A 20,234-nucleotide genomic window follows, 5' to 3' on the forward strand; every position below is an offset into this window, starting at 1 on the left:
CCCGCGGCTCCCCACGCACGGAGTCAGCAAAGACGGCTCAGACCCGACAGGACACTCGGAGGCTGTGTGGCCCAGGGCCAGCGCCTTAGCCTCTCTGGGCCTTGGTCTCCTCCTCTAGGGAAACAAGCCCAGGAGGAACCCCGCGGCGAGGCGCTGCAAATAGAGGCCAGAACCGCAGACACCCGCGGAAACACGAGTGTCCCCCCCCCGGGGAGGCACGGGTCAGCGCTGGCCCAGCCGCGCACAGAAATGGAATCCAGGAAGTCAAGCAATGACGCAGAAGTAGGATTTTTTTTTTTTTTTGAGACAAGAGTCTCACTCTGTCGCCCGGGCTAGAGTGAGTGCCGTGGCGTCAGCCTCGCTCGCAGCAACCTCCAACTCCTGGGCTCCAGCGATCCTCCTGCCTCAGCCTCCCGAGTAGCTGGGACAACAAGCATGCGCCACCACGCCCGGCTAACTTTGCTATTTATAGTAGAGACCGGGGTCTCGCTCTTGCTCGGGCTGGTCTCCAACTCCGGAGACAGTCGTGCTCTGTGGCCCCAGGTGGGGCGCTGTGGCGTCATCATGACTCACTGCAACCTCAAACCCCTGAGCTGAAACGATCCTCGCGCCTCGGCCTCCCAGAGTGCTAGGACTATGGGTGTGAGCCCCCACGCCCGGCCAAAGCGTGAATTTTAATGACCCGGGAAAACCTCGTTTAAGGTCACCTGGTGCCGGACCCAGCGGTGCACACCTGTAGTCCCAGCTGCTTGGGAAGCTGAGGCAGGAGGACTGCGTTATAGGGTCAGGAGTTCAAGGCCAGCCTGGGCAACACAGCAAGACCATCTCTAGGGAAAGAAAAAAGAGAGAGAGAGAGACAGACAGAGAGAAGGTCACATGGCTTTGTGGGTTATGGTAAAATTTCAGAAGCCACCGAATGGCCCTTGGGAGAGGGGCGGGCAGGAGGACACCTCCTCCCTCGCCCTGGGCAGCTCCTGAAGCCACTGCCAGGGCCCCCCCCCCCAGGCCAGGCGCACCTTTGGGGGAGCCAGGGGGCTTTAAAAAAATTTAAAAAGAAAGCCGGGCGCGGCAGCTCACACCTGTCATCCCAGCACTCCGGGAGGCCAAGGCGGGAGGATCGCTCAAGGTCTAGAAACCAGCCTGAGCAAGAGAGAGACCCCATCTCTACTAAAAATAGAAAGAAACTAATTGGCCAACTAATATATATAGAAAAAGTTAGCCGGGCATGCTGGTGCATGCCTGTAGTCCCAGCTACTCCTTGGGAGGCTGAGGCAGGAGGATCGCTTGAGCCCAGGAGTTTGAGGTTGCTGTGAGCTAGGCTGACGCCACGGCACTCACTCTAGCACGGGCAACAGAGTGAGACTCTGTCTCAAAAAAAACAAAGAACAAAAAACGACAGTGGTAGTGACACAAAGAGATAGTCTACAGCAGTCACGAACCTTAGACATTTTAAGTCATAACAGCAGCAGCCGAGACCTGGCTCCTTAAATGATATTAAGCCACATAGTCGCCACAATAGCTCCTTGAGGAAGGTGCTGTCGTTACCCCCGTTACGGACGAGGAAACTGAGGCGCGGTGTGTTTGAGTGGCTTGCCCAAGGCTCTGCGGCAGCGCCTGGGGGCTGCCGGGACCGCGCGGCTACCCGCCAGCCTCCACTGTCCTCAGGGACAAGAGTTGTGGACCCGCACCTGCCAGCGGTGGTTTCTCAGCACACGATGAAGCGGCACGTTGCCCATGGACTCGCTTTCTTTTTTTTTTTTTTATCTGTTTTTTTAATTTTTTATTTATATTAAAGGCTTTACATTCATTCTTTTTTTTCCCCCAAGTATACCATATGCCTTTCAACCCAACGGCTCGATTTCGTGGTGGGGGAATGGGCCTTTAGTTGGAGGCCAAAGGGAGTATTTAGCTTTATATTTGCTAGGTTTTATTTATTTTATTATTATCATTTCTGAGACAGGGTCTCACTGTTGTCACCCGGGCTGGAGTGCTCATAGCTCACTGCAGCCTTGAACTCCTGGGCTCAAGCGATCCTCCTGCCTCAGCCTCCCGAGTAGCTGGAACTGCAGGCATGCGCCACCATGCCCGGCTCATTTCTTCTATATATTTTTAGTTATCCAGCTAACTTCTTTCTTTGTTTTTAGTAGAAATGGGGTCTGGCTCTTGCCCAGGCTGGTCTCGAACTCCTGGCCTCAATCCATCCTCCCGTCTCGGCCTCCCAGAGTGCTGGGATTACAGGCGTGAGCCACCGCGCCCAGTCTAGGTTTTACTTTTTAATTCTGTTAAAACGGTTCATTCCACAAATATTTTCTGAGCACCTAGTGGATGCGGCAAAACTCCCACCCTTGTGGAGGTGACGCTCCAGAAGCGAGACACAAGGTGCCAGAAATCAGCGGACTCTAACGGAGGTCAGAATATCGTGCCATGGAGAACACTCAAGTCAGGGGCGTCAGCAGAGGAGGCTGGGGTGGTTCCCAGTTTCGGAAAGGGCCAGTCTGGGAAGGCCTCTCTAGAAAAAAAATACATACAGGCCAGGCGCGGTGGCTCACGCCTGTAATCCCAGCACTCTGGGAGGCCGAGGCGGGAGGATCGCTCGAGGTCAGGAGTTCGAGACCAGCCTGAGTGAGAGCGAGACCCCGTCTCTACTATAAATAGAAAGAAATTAATTGGCCAACTAATATATATAGAAAAAATCAGTCGGGCATGGTGGCGCATGCCTGTAGTCTCAGCCACCTGGGAGGCTGAGGCAGGAGGATCGCTTGAGCCCAGGAGTTGGAGGTTGCTGTGAGCGAGGCTGACGCCACGGCACTCACTCTAGCCTGGGCAACAGAGCGAGACTCTGTCTCAAAAGAAAAAAAAAAAATATATATATATATACAGACAGAAAAGGAAAAAAAATGTGCATGGACGAGTTCAACATGGAAACAGGCGGGTCTTTTTTGGGGTGTTGGGGTGACGAGTCTTTTTTTTTTCTGTATTTTTCCCCTCTTTGCCATGACATGACTGAATACATAAATATATGTTAGGAAGCCGACCTGGGAGAACCGGCGAGGCCAAAGAGGCAGACTAGTTCCACACTGGAAACTTGGGGTCTCCGGGTGGCTCCCAGCAGGTGCACTACCCGCCCCCCCCCGCCCCGACTCTGAGTGTTTGCTGCCCTCCAGTGTCCACGCTTGGAACTGCAGTGCCTGGCAGCCCAGGCCGGAGGCAGGAAAGGGGCCCCAGGGTCCAGGAAAGCCCCTTCTCCTGTTCCCGCTGGAGAGGGACACCTTAGGGCGCCACGGAAACTCCCTCCTCCGCGCGCGAGTGGGCAGGGGGAAAGGCTGCAGGGAGCGAGGGGCGTTGGCAGGGCGCCCGCGTGCTGTGTGTTCCCCCGCGGGTTGCTCTGCTGCTCGGAGCCCTTGCTCGCCTCTGCAGAGCCTGCTGGCCCGGCACCAGGAAGGCCCGGGGTGCAGAGCGCTGGGCGCACTGTGGGGCCCTCGGAGCCTGCGTCTGAGTTGAGGGTTCAGGTAGCCGGCCGGGTTGGGGTCAGTTGGGGTCCGGGGTCGGGGTGTATCTGGGAAGGGAGTCCAGAACAGGGAAGGAGCCCCGAGAGGGGCAGGCAGGTGACGCTGCGGGCAGGTGGTGCTCAGACCTGCTTGGGACCGTGGGGGACAGTGGGGACGCTCCCCTGAGTGGTCCCGCTCCGGGGTGAGGTGGGAGGCTGGGGTGTCTGTCCATCCCCAACCTCAGTGCAATTTCCCAGGAAACTGACTCAGGATTGCACAGTGAGGCCCGGCGCGGGAGTGTCATCCCGGCACTCTGGGAGGCCGAGGCTGGAGGATCGCTGCTCGAGGTCAGGAGTTCGAGACCAGCCTGAGCAAGTGTGAGACCCCCCCCCGTCTCTACTAAAAATAGAAAGAAATTAATCAGCCAACTAAAAATATATAGAAAAAGTGAGCCGGGCGCGGTGGCTCACGCCTGTGATCCCAGCACTCTGGGAGGCTGAGGCGGGAGGATCGCTCGAGGTCAGGAGTTCGAGACCAGCCTGAGCAAGAGCGAGACACCGTCTCTACTATAAATAGAAAGAAATTAATCGGCCAACTAATATATATAGAAAAAATGAGCCGGGCATGGTGGCGCATGCCTGTAGTCCCAGCTACTGGGGAGGCTGAGGCAGGAGGATGGCTTGAGGCCAGGAGTTGGAGGTTGCTGTGAGCGAGGCTGACGCCACGGCACTCTAGCCTGGGTGACAGAGTGAGACTCTGACTCAAAAAAAAAAAAAAAAAAAAAAAAAAGAATGGCACACGGAGACTGCAGGGCACAGGGTGGGTATGGGGGGGGGGAGGTCACCCCAGGAAGTCCCGGTGGGAGCTGGGAAGGTGCCCTGCAGGGCAGGGGTGGGCAGCTGAGGCCTGGGGCTGCTGAGGGGCCTCTGACAGACTGGGGCATCCAGAGGGGTGTTCCCGCGGCCAGGGAAGGCTACAGGGAGAAGCAGGGCCGCAGTGGGGAGTCCAGCCCCCCCTGGCTGGGTGGCGGGGCCTGCAGGGGGGCGGGTTGGGGGATGGGCGGCCAGCAGCTGGCCCTCTCCCCCAGGCCTGGGACTTCCACAAAATGTCTCCAGTTTTCCAGAATGAGTATCCCAAACCCAGACAGGGTGCGGGAGGCCCTCCATCGGGTGTGGTGTCCCCTCTGCGTGGCTGGTGTGACTCCCTCCCTTGGTGCCTTTCCCAGCCTCGGTTTCCCCTTCTGCAACTCAGGGAGAAGAAATGCTGCCTCTCTGGGGGGGGGGAGGGGGAGGCTGGGGGATGTTACAGGATGCAGAAGGTCCCAGGGTTGGCTTGTCTCTGGAGTTCGCTGCTGGGCGGAGGACTCCATGTGTTGGCAGGGAGAGCCACAGAAGGTGCTAGAAGCAGAGCGGTGTGCCCGGCTTGGGTTAAGCGGACGGACGTGGGGGTGGGAGGGGGCAGGTTTGGCTGGAACTCACTGGCCAAGTTCCCCTGTGTCCCTTCTCTTGCCCGGAGTCCCTGGAAGCCCATGACCCCAGGGCTCAGAGGTCACTGAAGTTCAGCTTCAGGTCACTGAAGTCCAGGAAGGCCACACAGCGGGACAGCAGGACGGCCAGGGCTCAAACCCCCCAAACCCGAGCCCACCGGCCTGTGGCTTAAAAACAAAAGCGGGAAAACTCAACCCAGGCCCAGATCCTCCCTGCGGGGGGCCTTCTGCCTGCGGGCACCTGGTCTTGACCTTGGGGCCAAAGCCCCCCATTTTGGAAAGCCCAGACTCCCAAGTTATGGGGCTGCCTCGACGACCCTCCACCAGCTGCCGTGGCTGCCCCCATCCCGGTGTTGTTTGGGTTTTCGTTTTTTATGCGTTGCATTTAGAAAATTACCCATAATTACAGCTTCTGGGAGGAAGCGGGTCTCCGGGCGGCGCAGCCCCCGCTCCCAGCTGCGCCCGCCCCGCGCGCACGCGCCCTCCCGCGCCGCGGTGTCCTCGGGGAGACCGGACCCCGAGGGAGGAGGAGGAGGAGGAGGAGGCCGCCAGCCGAGGATGGGAAGCGTTATTTTGTAACAGTGACAAGTCCAACGGAGACCGGCGCTGAGACTGTCGTCTGGAGGAAGAGCCCAGGGAAGGCTGGGAGGAGGAAGAGGAGGAGGAGGGGGGAAGGGGTGAGGGGGAGGAGGAACTGTTGGCAGGAGGAGCCAGCGGAGGCCAGGGGCCAGAGGAGGAGCGTTCCGGGCGACAGGGGAGGCGGGGAGGTGCGCCTGCAGAGCGCATGGCCGGAGCGGGGTGGAAGCCCCTGTCCGGGCAGCCCCGCGTCCCACGAGCAGAGCCTCCTTGGGTCCCCGCAGGCGCTGCCCTCGACCTGTGCTTGCGGGTGGCGGGGTCAGGCGAGGTCAGGCTCCCGCGTGCTCCCGGCCGTCAACTCCCTCCAGCCACACCTGCGTCCCCCACCGGCACCGCGCGCGCACCGCGGACCTTTGCACCGGCCGGGACTGCAGCCCGCACTCTTCGTTTCCAGATCTTTCAGGCCCGCCCCTGTCCCTGGCGAAAACACGTTCCCGCCTCGCCAGGCCCTGCCCTCGCACGGGCGGCGGCGGGGACCCCGAAGGGGGGTTCTGCCCCCACAAGGCGCGCGCCCCGGCCGGGCGTGCGCGCAGCCCGGCCTCCCGTCGCCGCGTGGGCCCCGGAGCCCTCTCCGCCGCGACTTGCCCGCCGGCGCCCAGGCTGTGTTTGGAGAGCCTTGCCGGTTGCCATGAGAACGGAGCGTGTCGCTGCCGCCCGCCGCGCCTCCCCCTCCGCAGCCGGCGGGGCCGCGGGCGCCTCCGCCCACTCGGGGAGCCCGGCCGACTTCGCGTCGCCGGTCCCGTCCGCCCGGGCCCCTCCCGCGGCCCAGCACGTGGCACTCCCTGCAGTCACCCAACGGACGCGCCAGCTCTTGACTGCCTGCCCTCCCCATTAGACCCTCTGCTGCACTGAGAGGTAGCCGCGTGCCCCGGCTGGGTCCCCAGACCGAGCACGGAGCAGGCGCTCGACACGCGTATCTGCGTGGATGGACGCTCACTGGCGCTAGGAACCGCCGCACGGAGAGGGCGAGGGACGCGCCCCGGGCACGCAGGATACGGGGCAGCCTCGGCGCTTTGGGAGATGAATGGGGGGCTGGGGAGGCCGGAGGGGTGTCACCAACGTGCTGTGTGACTTGGGTGAGCCGCACCCTCTCTGTGCCTCGCTGGGCGTAGGCGCTGGGGAGCTGTGGTGGGAGCAGTAATTAGTATGAGGGGTGTCCCTGACGCCGAAACCCACGCCCCACGGTGGCCCTCCAGGCACCTGGCCGTCGGCAGCCCCATTAGCGCGCAGCGCCCGCCCCTCCTCCCCGCTCCTGCCGGCCCGGAGGCCCGCGGGAGAGGAAGCTGGGGGAGGGGCGGGCGGCTGGACAGGAAGTGGGAAGGGCTGGCGTCCCCCACCCTCGCCGGGGCCCCTCGGGGAGGAGGCGGGGCTGGGGCCGGCCCTGCCCCTCCCTTCCTCCTGGCGGGTCTGGAACCCCTGCGGCCCCCGACTTCCCGCCGGCCAGACGGCTGGGAGTGGGGGTGGGCTGTTGTCCGGTACTGGGGGGGTCCGCCGGCAGCAGGAGAAACCGAGACACACGCGCACGGCACAGGACACGTGAGCGCACAGCTGCACGGCGCGCGTCCCGGAGAGCGCGCGGTCCACCCACGCGCGCACCCGCACGCGCTTGTGCACACCCCCCGATTCTGGGCCACTCGGCCCCGCGCGGCCGCCGCCGCTGCCACCACGGAGCCGGGGACAGTTGCCCCGACAGCTCCCGTTCCTTGGGTGCCTGCCAAGCCCCCACGCACAGGGACGCCCGCGTGCTTTCACGCGGAAGCCGCTTGTTTGCACACACACATCCTCGCGGGCTTGGGTAGCAGAGAAAAATACCCGCCGCAAACACGTCACAGTCAGAAACATCCAGACCCGGAGTCACAGCTGGGTCTCCCCTCCCCAGCCCGCCTAGGCGCACGGCCCACAGGTCCCCTGGACACAGGTCTGCACCCTCCCGGGCACCCCTGCCTCGGTGTCCGCCCCCAGCACACCTCTGAGAAGGCGGGGTGGGGTACCCGCTCCCCGCGCCCCAGCCTCCGCAGTGGCAATTGGCAAGTGGGACGCGCGCCCTATTTGCAAAGGCAACGCCGAGGCTGAGCCGGTGGCGCCTGCGGTCGCCCAGGGGTTAGGTGGGTCGGTGCGGGGTGGCTCCCAGGACTTGGGCACCCCTTCCCATGCGTGGCCGCGGGTGGTTTGCTGTGCGCGTCCACAGGCCTTGGGACCGTGGGGCCCCGGGGGCGTGTCCCGGGGTGGCCGCGAGCGCGTGGGCTCTGTTGGCCGCTGTCGGAAGCTGTGGCGTGGCCTCGCGGAGGCGTGTGTCCGCGCGCCTGTGTGCCCACGACGCGCGCGGTGGCCCGTGGCCAGTGGTTCGGTGACAGCCACCGTGTGAGCTGTGTGTGTCGCGCTGCGCGAGCGGGGCGTGTGGCGGTCCCCACCCGAGCTTGTGCGTGGCCCTGCGGGGCCGTGCGCCCAGGCGGCTCCCCGGAGCTCTGTGGGGCTGCGCGGACTTTGGTCGTGTAAGGGCGGTGTCCCCGAGTCCCCGCGCGTACGGCAGTCTGGGCGGCCAGGCCTGCCCGCGGTGTGCGTGTGAGCCACTGTCGTCAGCCGGGCGCCCCCGCGGCCGCCCCCGGCCCAGGCCCGCGCGGCCCCGGCTCCCCGCGGCGGGCACTGCGCGTGCGCGCCCGGCCCGCGGCCCCGGCGGCGGGGCCCACCGCGCGCCTGCCGTCGCCCCTTTAAGAGCGGCGCCCGCGGGCGGCCGGGAGGCGGCGGGCGGGGGCGCGCGCGGCGGGAGGAGGGGGCGCGCTTCCCGGAACAGCCCGCGCCGGGGGAAGCGAGCAAAGAAATAAAACCCGCGGCCGGAGCCGGAGCCGGAGCCGCCGCCGCCGCGGCCGTCTGGAGCTCCCCCGCGCGGACGATGCCCGCGCTGCCCGCCCGGGGCTCGGGGCGGTGAGGCCCGGCGCGGGGGGTAGCTATGGCGACGGCGAGGGCGGCCCGCGGCGCCGCCTGACAGGTGTGGGCCCGGCGGCGGCGGCGGCGCGGAGCAGCATGTACGCCAAGGGGGGCAAGGGCTCGGCCGTGCCCTCCGACAGCCAGGCCCGCGAGAAGTGAGTCGGCGGGCCGGGGCCGGGGCCGGGGCCGGGGCCGGGGGCGGCGTCCGCGCAAGCCGCTCTCCAGTGGGTTCCGGCGCGGGCGGCGCGGCGCGCGGGACCCGAGCGCGCTCGAGGGGTCGCGAGACTTGCCGGGGGCGCGCGAGACCCGAGGGGTCGCGAGACTTGCTGGGGGCCGCCGGAGACCCCGGTCGGCGTGCGGGGCTCGCGAGCTTTGAGGGGGCGCGCGAGACCCGAGGCGTGTGAGGCGGCCCGAGCGGCTTAGAGGGGTCGCGAGACTTGCTGGCGGCCGCCGGAGACCCCGGTCGGCGTGCGGGGCTCGCGAGCTTTGAGGGGGCGCGCGAGACCCGAGGCGTGTGAGGCGGCCCGAGCGGCTTAGAAGGGGGTCGCGAGACTTGCGGGGGCGGGAGGGGCGGGGATGCGCGCGAGACGCGAGGGGTCGCGAGACTTGCGGGGGCGGCGGCGGCGGCGGCCTGAGGCGCGCGAGAGCCGGGCGGCACTCGAGGGTCGCGACCTGGGTGCCTGAGGCGGCGCGCGGAAGTCCCCGGGGCGGGCGAGGCCGGCCACGCGGGGGCCGCGGCGCCGCGGACGGAGCCGGAGAGGGGCGGGGAGGCCCGGAGGGGCGTGCGGCCACCACCTGTCCGTGCCGGCCGGCCGGGGAGGCGGCGCAGCCCACAGCCCCGGCGTGGGCCGGCGTCCCGGGCCGCCCCTGCTCCGGCGGGGCTCGGGGCCGCGGCGCGGGCGGTCTCCGGCGGGGCTCGGGGTCGCGGCGCGGGCGGTCTCCGGCGGGGCTCGGGGCCGCGGCGCGGGGTTCTCTGCAGCCGGGCGGCTGCTCGCTTGCCGGCGCCGCGGCTCCGGGCTCCGGGCCGCCCTCCCCCGGGCTCCCTTTGCTGAGGAAGGCAGAGGCGGCGGCCTCGGGGCGGGCGGCGTTGCCAAGGTGCTGGGAGCCCCGACCGTGCCCAAGGGCGGGCGACCTGCAGACCCCTCCCCCCGAAGTCGAGCCGACGGGCCACCGAGCGGAGGGGACACTGGGCTCCCGGGAGGACAGGTCCGGGGGGCCAGGCCAGAACCAAGGGCGGCCCGGGCGTCTGGGTGGTGACGAGGAGCCCTGGGTGTCGGCCGGCTCTGTCTCCCTGTCCGTCCTCTTCTGCGTGGTCTGACGGCTGCGATTTCCCTTCACAACGACGGGCGGCCCTTCTCTGCCCCAGCCTTCGGGTCGTTTTGGAGAAGAGGCTCTTCCGGCCAGAAGGCGGTAGGCGAATGACCGCCCCTTTCAGGCCTCCCTCGCCGGTCGACACAGTTAGGAAGTTGGGCTCCGGTTCCGAGCGCCGTTTAATGCAAAGACTTTTCAAAACTGAAAAAGATTAGCCAGATGCAGTGGTTTGTACCTGTAGTCCCAGCTACTCGGGAGGCCGAGGCAGGAGGGTCGCTTGAGCCCAGGAGTCGGAGGCTGCAGTGAGCGAGGCTGACGCCACTGCAGTCTGGCCGGGGCAGCACAGCTAGACTCTTGTCTCAGAACCAAAAACCTGGCATCTGGTTCCCGCGCAGGATGGAAGCAGAGGGTGTCCGGGGTGGTCGCCCGTCTCTTGCCTGCCCTGTGTCTCCTCCAGCCAGCCCTTGAGTCTGGAGGTGGCCACCCACCCAGTGGGGATTGTTCACTTGTCCGGCACACTGTGATGGGTGGGTGGCCAGGGCGTGGTGGCTGGGCGGGCAGGCAGGCCTGGGCCCTGAGGAGGCCCACCCAGCAGGCGTCGGGGATCTGGTTGCCCGTGGGCCCATCTCAGGGCCCGAGATGTGCAGTGAAGAAAGCGGGGTGGGTGCTAGTGAAGAGTGAAGGGCTGTCAGGGGCAGAGGGCACAGCATGTGCAAAGGCCCTGAGGTGGGGCCGGGCAAAGGAGCTAGGGTGAAGGAAGGAAGGGGCAGCCCACTGGGTGCTGTGAGTGCACTTCAGCTCCTGTACGGAGCGGGGCTTGTAGGGGGTCAGGAATAGAGGCCAGGAGTGGCTGGGGGAGGCCGGCAGTTGTCTGGGAGAGAGCTAATGGCAGCCCGGACTAAGGGCGTAGCCATGGGGATAAGAGGAGGAATAAAGCCGGGTGCCACTGTGGCTCACGAGGCCTGTCATCCTAGCACTCTGGGTGGCCGAAGCGGGTGGATTGCTCAAGGTCAGGAGTTTGAGACCAGCCTGAGCAAGAGCGAGACCCCGTCTCTACTAACAATAGAAAGAAATTAATTGGCCAAATATATATATATATATATATATATATATATATATATATAAGATTAGCCGGGCATGGTGGCGCATGCCTGTAGTCCCAGCTACTGGGGAGGCTGAGGCAGGAGGATCGCTTGAGCCCAGGAGTTTGAGGTTGCTGTGAGCGAGGCTGACGCCACGGCACTCACTCTAGCCTGGGCAACAAAGGGAGACTCTTGTGTCAAAAAAAAGAGGAGAAATAAAAGGTTTGAGCCCAGGGCGGTGGGGTTTGGAGTTGGTTTCTTTCTTTCTTTTTATTTTAGCGTATTGTGGGGGCACAAGTGTTAAGGTTACATATATTGCCCGTGCCCCCCTCCCCCCTCGAGTAAGAGCTGCAAGCGCGGCCATCCCCCAAGCGTTGCACATCTTTCTCGTTTTGGTTGTGCAGTTGGTTTCTTGACCCTAGCAGCCATCCCGGGAGAGATGTTGGTCCTTTGAACCTGGCCTCTGCGCTCAGTCAGGGCTGGAAGGGGGGGCTGCCTGCATTCCTGGCCCCTCGCCCCCACTGTCCCCTCAGCCACTAGCCTGCCTAGCAGAGGTGCTCGGAGGACGCTGGTCTCAGGACACAAGCTCCTCAGCGGTGCCGGGGCTCCCGTGCAGAGGCTGAGGGTCCCGTCTCTGCCCGAGCTGCCCTGCGCCCTTCCGTTCCACAGGGGGCCGCGCGTGGGGCTGGAGACGGGGTTCCGCTGCTGAAGAAAGCGTGGGAACCGCCAGATGGCTGTGTCCCCGTTTCCCCGAAGGGAGCCCCTCGGCCCTGGAGAGGAAGCGGCCTGCCAAGGGCTCCGTGTCCTGTCGTGGTGCGGGAGGGCTTCCAGAGGTGCGGGGGCTGCCGCGCTGGGGAGGCAGGTTGTGGCCCCGGGCCTCGGTGTCCTCATCCGAAATGCGGTTGGCCTGCCTTTTGGGATTCTCACGGGGACTGCGTGGGAGGCCACAAGTAGAGTGCCCGCCCCGCTCTCAGCAAATATCAGCCACTGGCGAGTCGCTTCCTGGCTCTGGGCCTTGCTTTCTTCCTCTGTGAAATGGGGCGAAGGGGTTACGCCGCTCCCACCCTCACTCTCCGGCAGTTTCCCCTTGCTCTGAGGCTGTTGCCTCCTAAAACGGAGGCCCTTCCTTTCCTTCTCTCTCTCTCCCCAGCCCCGATCCCCCCTGGCTCCCCTCGGAGCTTACGAGCCTCTCTGTGTAGGGCTAGGGCTAGGTGGCTGCCCCAGAAAGGCCCCAGGTGCCTGCGGGTGCCCGCCCTCGACGCACGGGCAGGTTCAGGGAGGCTGGGGTCTGGGGTCTGAGTGGGCCACACGCAGGAAGGCTGCATGTGCGTATATCCTTGAGCACTTAAGTGCCGCCACGCAGGTGTAGCGTAGTTCCATAAGTGACAGCCCCGGTCAGCGTCACTGGGCGTCCCTCTCAGGTGTGGCTCCGGGGCAGGTGCACACACTCGGGCGCTTCAGCCCGGCAGGCGGGCGGGCGATTCTCGAGGGCCAGTGGCACAGGAGCCCTTGAGTTCCAGGGGGACCTGGAGCCGCAGAGGGAGGCCGGAGAAGGCTGGGGTGGCATTCAGGGTTGGGGGGTTCTCACTCTGGCGGACGAGGGTGTTGGGGGCAGCAGACGGGGAGGGGCCACCACCTGGGCAAGAGCTCGCCGGTGCCCGGCCTCTAGGATTGGCAGATGGGAGGGAGGACGGCGCGTGTTGGAGGGTCGCCGAGGTGACAGATGAGATGGTGCTCTGAGGCCGTGAGTGGAGGGCGTCTCCCGGCCCCCAGCGTGACGTGTGTCGAGAGGCGGGCGCTGGCGGACAGTGCCCGTCACGGTCACTCTCCATAATCGTGGCAGCGGTGGTAGCACTACCGCCACATGATCTCCACCGTCCGGCTCGCACCTGGGGCCAGGCGCCCCAGTCCCCCAGGTCGCCACTTCCTTCTAGCGGGAGGGCCGCCCCAGGGCTCCTCAGTCCCCGTCTGGCCCTCGGTGCCCGTCCTCCACTGGCGGCCATGGGCCTGCTGGCCCCCGGTGAGCTGGGGAAGCCTCTGGAAAGGGAAGTCGCAGACGTGAGCTGGGCCCGGAGGCTGAGGGCTAAGGAGGCGCAGGCAGAGTGCCAGGGGGGCCGAGTCGGAGCTGGGGGCCCTGGGCCCGGGGTGCGCCCGAGAGCGGGGTGACGCGGCGGCGACCGAGGCCTGTCCCGGGGACTGAGGCCACACTGGGAACTGCGTGTCCTGCCCCGCCCTGCCCCTCACAGCCGCCTTCCGCTTGGGGGTCCGCACCTGGCGGGGGTCTGCACCTGGAGGCCTGTGTGGCACGTGGCTCACCCTGTCCCTGGGAGAATGCGGTACAGAGGGGCATCTGGGGCAAAGGCGTGGGGGGCTGGGGCTGCCGGGGCGCACGGAGCTGGGCTGGGAGGGAGCGTGAGTCAAGGAAGGTTATTTCGGGATGGGGCCGCAGCCAGGGGAGGTGGCGCCCACTGAGCCGCAGGTGTGTGGGGCTGAGCCCCAGGCGGGTCCGTGGGGAGCCCCGGGTCCAGGACCACCTCCCCCCACAGCGCACTGGGCAGTAGCAGGACGGGGGCACCCAGAGGGTGAGGCTCAGGTCCAGGGATTTGGGAGGTGCTGGTGCCAGGGGGTTAGGTGACCTGGGGGGGTGGGGCTTTGTCCCCCTGGTCACCTGGTGTGGCAGGTGGACTGGAGCGGGGTGCATGGTCCGGCCTGTGCTCTTGAGGTGGGCAGTTGCTGGGGAGGCAAGTCCGGGGGTCCTGGGCAGGCTGGGGGCTCACGGGGCACTGTGGGCGTTTGGGCGGGGTGGTGCCATGGCAGACGTGTGGCACCCCCACCTCCGTCCCCAGACTCCTCTGGGTTAGCACTGCCCTGCTGGGGTCTGCCAGAGCGGCGTGGCGGCCACTGGCGGGTGGGGCCAGGGGACGCCAGGGAGTGGGGGCTGGGAGGGAGGGGGACCGGGGCACAGCGGGAGTCCCCGCCTGCTGCCCCACCCGGAGCGACACCCTAACTCAGGGCAGAAGAACCTCCCCGGGGTTGGGGCGGCTCTGGCATCAGCGTTGGCGGGTCGGGGCCCGGCCTCCATGCCCAGAGGGGCGCTGAATGGCTCAGAACCCGGCTTAGAGTTTCGGGGGTCGGGGGTACCTGGGAGGGGCCTGCAGGCTGGGTGTTGACGTATGAGTAGGAGTTGTCCAGGCTGAGCAGGCGGTGGGGAGGCCGTGTCCTCCTTGTCACCTGCACACGCACAGCTGGGAGCCAGGGAGGGGCTCCGGAACCCCAGAGCCTGAGCCGCCCGCCCGCCTCGCCCCTGCAGGCTGGCGCTGTACGTCTACGAGTACCTGCTGCACGTGGGCGCCCAGAAGTCCGCCCAGACGTTCCTGTCCGAGGTAAGCAGCTGCCCCGTGCCCGCCAGGGGCCTCCCTGTCCCACGGGGTTCCAGGTGGTGGTCGGGGTGGCCCCACTGCCGGCCCTGAGAACCGAGGCCTGGGACGGGGTCAGGGCCCGTGGGCGGGCTGGCTGCCAGGCATCTGTCTGCCTCGGCTCGCCCGGCCACCCTCCTGCCTCCCAGGACGCCCCCCTCCCGGTCCCCGTGTTCTCGGGGCGCCGTGCTGGGCGGTGGGGGGGGCCCTGACGTCACGCCCATCCGTCTCCCCGCAGATCCGATGGGAGAAGAACATCACGCTGGGGGAGCCGCCCGGCTTCCTGCACTCCTGGTGGTGGTGCGTGCAGGGCTGCCGCAGCCCAGGCAGGGTGGAGGGCGGGCGGGGGTGGGGGGCCGCGGAGTGACCGTCGCCCCTGCCACCCGCAGCGTGTTCTGGGACCTGTACTGCGCAGCGCCTGACCGCAGGGAGGCTTGCGAGCACTCAGGCGAGCCCAAGGCCTTCCAGGACTACGTGAGTCCCACCCGCGGGGACCGGGCTGGAGCGTGGGCCAGGTGGGCCCAGCCTGTGGCCTTGGGGGGGTGGCTGCACGGCCCGAGGGGCACCGGGGTGGGCAGGCGGGCTGCAGGCTGCCACCTGGGATCTTGGCCGCTAATGGGGACCCTGCGGCCATGCCTTGGTCCGGGGTCACTCAGTGAGGGGCAGGCTCCCTCCACTGGGCCTGGGGGGGACGCTGAGGCCAGCGCTGGGGACTTCCTGATCTTTGCTGGCTCCACCCCTCTGTCTTCAGTTTCCCCCTGGGTTGAAAGGGGTCAGAGGTCTGTCTGGAGAGGAGCTGGGGGTGGCATGTCGTCACGGGTGGCGGGCGGCGTCCTCTCCCCTCGTCCACCCAGTCCCTCAGAGCAGGCCCGAGCGGGACGCGGGGCCAGCTGCCCGTGGCGGGGCCAGCCTCGCCGCCCTGTCTCTGTCGGAGCTCGGTGGCGGGCACGCCGGGCCGACGCCCTTGGCTTCACTGCGTGTGCGCGGCGTCCCCATGCAGTCCCCTCCTCCCTGATGGCCGCTGTGTACTCGCCCCAGCCCCCCCCCCCCCGGTGCTCTGTGGGGTGCCCTGGACTCTGCCCACCCCGTCGCCCCACGCCGTGGGGAGGGCGGAGCGGCTGCGGCCACAACCGGGAGGACGCTTCCCTGCCCGGAGCCGGTTACCATGGCAGCCCAGGGCGTCAGGAGACTGCTGGGCACAGCAGGAGGTGGCCACGAAGGGAATCCGGGCACCTGTCGTGCCAGGCCAACTGGGGGCACGCAGTCCACGGGGGTGGGGGGCCCTTCTGCAGCCCTCCGAGTTGGGGGTCCCCTGCCGACCTCGGCGTCTCTAGGAAACGCGGCGGCACCCAGCCCGTTGTCATGGCAACAGCGGGGCCTGCGCCTCTTCGGGGATGACTGACGGGTCTGCAGAGCCGCTGGCCAGGGAGGCCGCGCCAGCCCAGGATGAACCCCTCAGGGCCTGGAGCTGGGGGGCTGGGGGGGCGCCCTCCTGCCCCGGGGCACAGCGCCCGGCTGCACCTGCAGAGTGGACGGGCCGGAGCCCAGGGGCAGCCTGGGACCCGCCGCTCTAGGCCATGGTGTCCATGGCAGGGTGGGTGGTGGGGGGCAGAGCCCAGAGGGGACCTGGCAGTTTGGGACTGCGGGGAGGGGGTCTCCAAGGGGCCCTTTCCCGCTCTAGTGGCTTGGGGAACACTGTCACTGCAGTTCCTGTGTGCCTGCCCGGGCCGGCCCCTTCCTCTCGGGGTTCAGGGCCCGCTGGGGGGCTGCAGGCAGACCAGGGTGCTCCTCCCGCCTCCCTCTCTGAGATGGGCCCTCCGCACACCCTGCCTGGCCCTGCGCCCACAGGCAGGCAGTTCTGGGACTTGGAACCAGCAGAAGGGGCCCGCCAGCCTGCCCCTGCCACCAGGACCTCCACCCTTGGCAGACACGGGACCCCCCTCAGCGCCCGGTCTTCTCCACCTGAGAGGGGTTGGGGGCCTGGGGGGACCCCCAGCTCGTGCTGCTCCTCTCCCTGCCTCCTGGGGGAGGGGCAGGGGTCTGCACAGGAGCGCTCTGGGGGTCTTCAGGGAGGTTCATCTTGGAACTGCTGGTGGAGTTTCGGGGGTGTTTATTTGGGGTGTTGGGTAGATCCGGGCACCCGGCTGAGCTCTCTGCCACCCAGGAGACACGGGCCCAGTTGGGGTGGGCTGAGGAGGGACCCCCATTGGGAACTGGCCTCGGGGCTGCTGGGGTCCTGGGCCATTCACACCTCTGCCCCCCCCCCCCCAGGCCGGGCGCTGCTCGCGGCTGGGACCGCCAGCTGGCGTGGTGGGAGGCCTGTCAGGGCAGCCTAACTGGGGGGGCGGGGGCGGGGACCCCTGTCCTCTGGGGCTGGCCCCTGCAGAGAGAGAGGGCAACACCCAGGGAGGACGTGTCCTGACTGGGCCCTCTGTGTCCCCACTGCTACAGGGCGCCGCGGCCGCGCCCAGCCCCGTCCTGGCAAGCATGGCCCCCAGCGACGCCATGGCTGCAGGCCCCATGGCGGCCGGCTTCTTCCAGGTACAGCCAGGGCTGGGACCCCTCGCCCCCAGCGCCGAGTGGACGTGCATCTTCGGGTGGGCCCCGCACCGGAGCGGTCACCGCTGGCGGGTCCCCTTGGCTCGAGAGGGGCCGAGTGCAGCTGGGGGGGGGGCAGGTGGCAGCCTGGACGTGGGCGTGTCAGGAGCACGTGGATGCAGTGGCCGCCGTGGTCCTGGTGACTGCTGGTGCCCTTAGTCCTGCCCCAGCCCCTCCCTGCAGGGCTCCCTGTCCCATAGCCCGGCCACCCTCCGCCCCTCCCCTTCTGTGGCCAGGCCCGGCAGGGCCACAGGGAACAGCAGGGCTTCTGATGGCCTCGCTGTCCCCGACCCGCCTGGTTCTGTCCTAGGCCCCCCCTCCCTGCCGCCCCCCCCCCACAACCCCAACGCCCCCATGATGGGGCCTCACGGCCAGGTAAGGACCTGTGGCGCCCGCCCCGTGCACACACGCACCCCCCAGGACCTCTGGGGGAGGGGCGGTCCAGGCTGGGGCCCCCCAGGCACAGTAGGAATGGGGTGTCTTTGGGGGCCAGAGGCAGGTGCTGACCCCCGCCCACCTCTTCCAGCCCTTCATGTCACCGAGGTTCCCAGGGGGCCCCCGGCCCACCCTGCGGATGCCGAGCCAGGTGAGAGGGACGAGGGGAGGGGGGCAGGAGCTGGGGGGGGCACCCCACACTTAGTGCCACCGCACCCCTCTGCAGCCTCCTGTGGGCCTCCCCGGCTCCCAGCCCCTCCTGCCTGCCGCCATGGACCCCTCCCCTCGTGCGCAGGGTGAGTAGGGGACCTCTAGCTGCTGTGCCCCCCCCAAGCCGGGACCCCGCTCTGCCCCGCCCTTGCAGCCTGAGCGCCGTGTCCACGCTGGGCAGTGGCCCCGGTCTGAGCCTGTCCTTCTGCCTCCACCCCAGGGCACCCCAGCATGGGCGGCCCGATGCAGAGGGTGACGCCCCCACGAGGCATGGCCGGCGTGGGACCCCAGGTAAGGGCCGGGCCCCCGCCCCGGGGGTGGAGGGGTGGGGGGCTGTGCCTGTCCCCTCACAGCACCTTTGCCTCCACAGAGCTACGGCGGGGGCATGCGGCCCCCACCCACCTCCCTGGCCGGTCCGGGCCTGCCCGCCATGACCATGTAAGGCCCCAGGGACCCCAGGAGTGTGTCCCCCAGCAGGCCAGCACCCCGCCTCGTGGGCAGGTCCTGCCGGGCGGCCGAGTCCCCGGGCAGCCCTGGGTGTTGTTTATTTCACTGTCACTGTTGGCTGGGCAGACTGAGGCCTACAGTAGCCATCAGTCCCTCATGGCCAAAGGGCCATTGAGTTGGGACTTGAACCCCGGCAGCCCAGGGTGACCCTGCCTCAGGCGCCATGCGCTGCTCGTGGCCTGGGGTGGGGAGGGGTGTCGGGCATGGGCAGGACTGCGAGCTCTAGGCCAGGCTCCCACCGCCGCCCCTCTCTTCCAGGGGCCCTGCAGTGCGCGGCCCCTGGGCCAGCCCCAGTGGCAACTCGGTGAGTCCCAGGCTGGGGGCGGGGCGCGGGGTCCCGGGCGAGCCGGCGGCCTGCTGACTGACGGCCTCCCCTGTCCCCAGATCACCTACTCCTCCTCATCCCCTGGCGGCTACACGGTGAGTCGGGCGAGGCCGGGTGGCCTCTGGGCACGGGCTGCGGGGTGGCGGATGTGGGGTGGCGGATGCGGTGCCCGTCTCACCTCCCGTCTCCCTCCGTGTGCAGGGACCCCCCGGAGGCGGCGGCCCCCCCGGAACTCCCATCATGCCTAGCCCCGGAGGTGCGGCCTGTGGGCAGGGCGGGGGCGGGGCGGTGCGTGCGGGGGAGCCCCTCACACCCCTGTCTCCGCAGACTCCACCAACTCCAGCGAGAGCATGTACGCCGTCATGAACCCCGTCGGGCCGGGCGCCGGCAGGGCCAACGTGAGTGGGGTTGCGGGGTGCTTCCCGGGCGGTGCGGCCGGCGGCCCGGGTCCCACGCCGCCCCTGTGCCCGCAGTTCCCGCTCGGCCCCGGCGCGGAGGGCCCGATGGCTGCGTTGGGCGCGATGGAGCCGCAGCACGTGAACGGATCCCTGGGTGAGTGGGCGCCCCGCGCCCGCGCCCCCGCCCCCGCCCGGGCGGCTCTCCAGCCCTCGAGGGGCGCCGGGCGACGCGGGTTGCGCCGAGGGGGCGTCCGGCGACGAGGCCGCTGACCTTCCATCCGGGCCTCCCCGTGGCGCGCCGGGGGGCAGGACGGGCGAGGGGCGCGGCGGGGGCGCTCTGGGCGCGCGCGCCTGAGCCGGTGTCCGTGGTCTGTCGGTCCGCAGGCTCGGGCGACATGGACGGGATGCCGAAGGTGAGGGGCCGCGGCCGCGGGGGGCGGGCGGGTGGGGGGCGCGGGCGGGCGGGGCCGGAAGTCCCGCGCTGACCGCGGCCGCCCCCAGAGCTCCCCCGGCGCCGTGGCCGGCCTGAGCAACGCCCCGGGCACCCCGCGGGACGACGGCGAGATGGCGGCCGCCGGGACCTTCCTGCACCCGTTCCCGAGCGAAAGCGTAAGCGACTGCGTCGACTCCCCCCCCGCGGCGGCGTCGGGCCGGAGGGGCCTGGCGGGCAGGCCCCGGCGGGGCGGCCGGGGGGCCAGAGCAAGACCGTGACCGCGGCGGGCCAGGTGGGGGGGCGGCCGCGGCACCCTCTCCCGTCCCCGCCCTCCCCCTCCGTCCCGCCCCCAGCCCGCCCCGCCCCGCCCCGCCCCGCGACCCCAGGGCTCCTCGGCACCGGCCCCGCCCCCTCCCCTCCGGTCCCCCTCCCTGTGTCTGCCCGGCCCTGCCCTGCCCTGTCCCCCCTTGTCCCCGGGGGGCGGGTCCCAGCCCGTTCCGGAGCTGAGCCCGTGCCGCGCGCTGCCCCTCTCTCCGCAGTACTCGCCCGGGATGGCGGTGAGCGTGTGACGCCGGCGCCCGGCCCTGCCGGCCTGGCTTCTGCCCGCGCCCCGCTCGCTCGGGCGGGCTCTGAGGCCGCGCCTCGGGCCGCCGGACTCTGGGCCAAACGAGGCTTGCCTGGCCGGGAGGGCCCGCACGAAAGACTTTCTCATTTTATAAGAAACAAAAACGCAAGGACCTCAGAGACGTTCTTTCCTGCGTGGGCCTTTCCCGCCGTTTGCATTTTGTTAGGGGGGAGGGGCCGGGGCCTCTTTCCAGGACAGCGTCAATAAATGTCACTTGGTTTTGGGTTTTGGTAGCGGGTCTCAGACTCCCTCACTTTGGCCTGCGGTCCCTGTCCCCGCACTTGAGTCCCGCCCTCAAGGGCGGCGATGCGCTGAGGTCCCTGGGATTGGGGTAAAGGCTTTGAGGGGGGCTGAGGTCC

General features: G+C 68.1%; 1 protein-coding gene across 1 annotated transcript; it reads left to right on the forward strand.

The window, feature by feature from the left end:
- The first annotated feature begins 8,382 nt into the window (after positions 1-8,382).
- SSBP4 (single stranded DNA binding protein 4) lies at positions 8,383-20,108 on the forward strand. The gene is made up of 17 exons (XM_076001533.1): positions 8,383-8,690; positions 14,239-14,311; positions 14,583-14,644; positions 14,734-14,818; positions 16,796-16,885; positions 17,469-17,528; positions 17,604-17,673; positions 17,808-17,878; positions 17,958-18,025; positions 18,353-18,398; positions 18,479-18,514; positions 18,621-18,675; positions 18,747-18,817; positions 18,893-18,971; positions 19,202-19,230; positions 19,319-19,426; positions 19,790-20,108. The coding sequence occupies exons 1-17, from the start codon at positions 8,632-8,634 to the stop codon at positions 19,817-19,819; spliced, it is 1,092 nt and encodes a 363-aa protein (XP_075857648.1). The 5' UTR covers positions 8,383-8,631; the 3' UTR covers positions 19,820-20,108.
- Positions 20,109-20,234: the final 126 nt, after the last annotated feature.

This window comes from Microcebus murinus, chromosome 4 (assembly GCF_040939455.1).
Source record: "Microcebus murinus isolate Inina chromosome 4, M.murinus_Inina_mat1.0, whole genome shotgun sequence".
NCBI lineage: Eukaryota > Metazoa > Chordata > Mammalia > Primates > Cheirogaleidae > Microcebus > Microcebus murinus.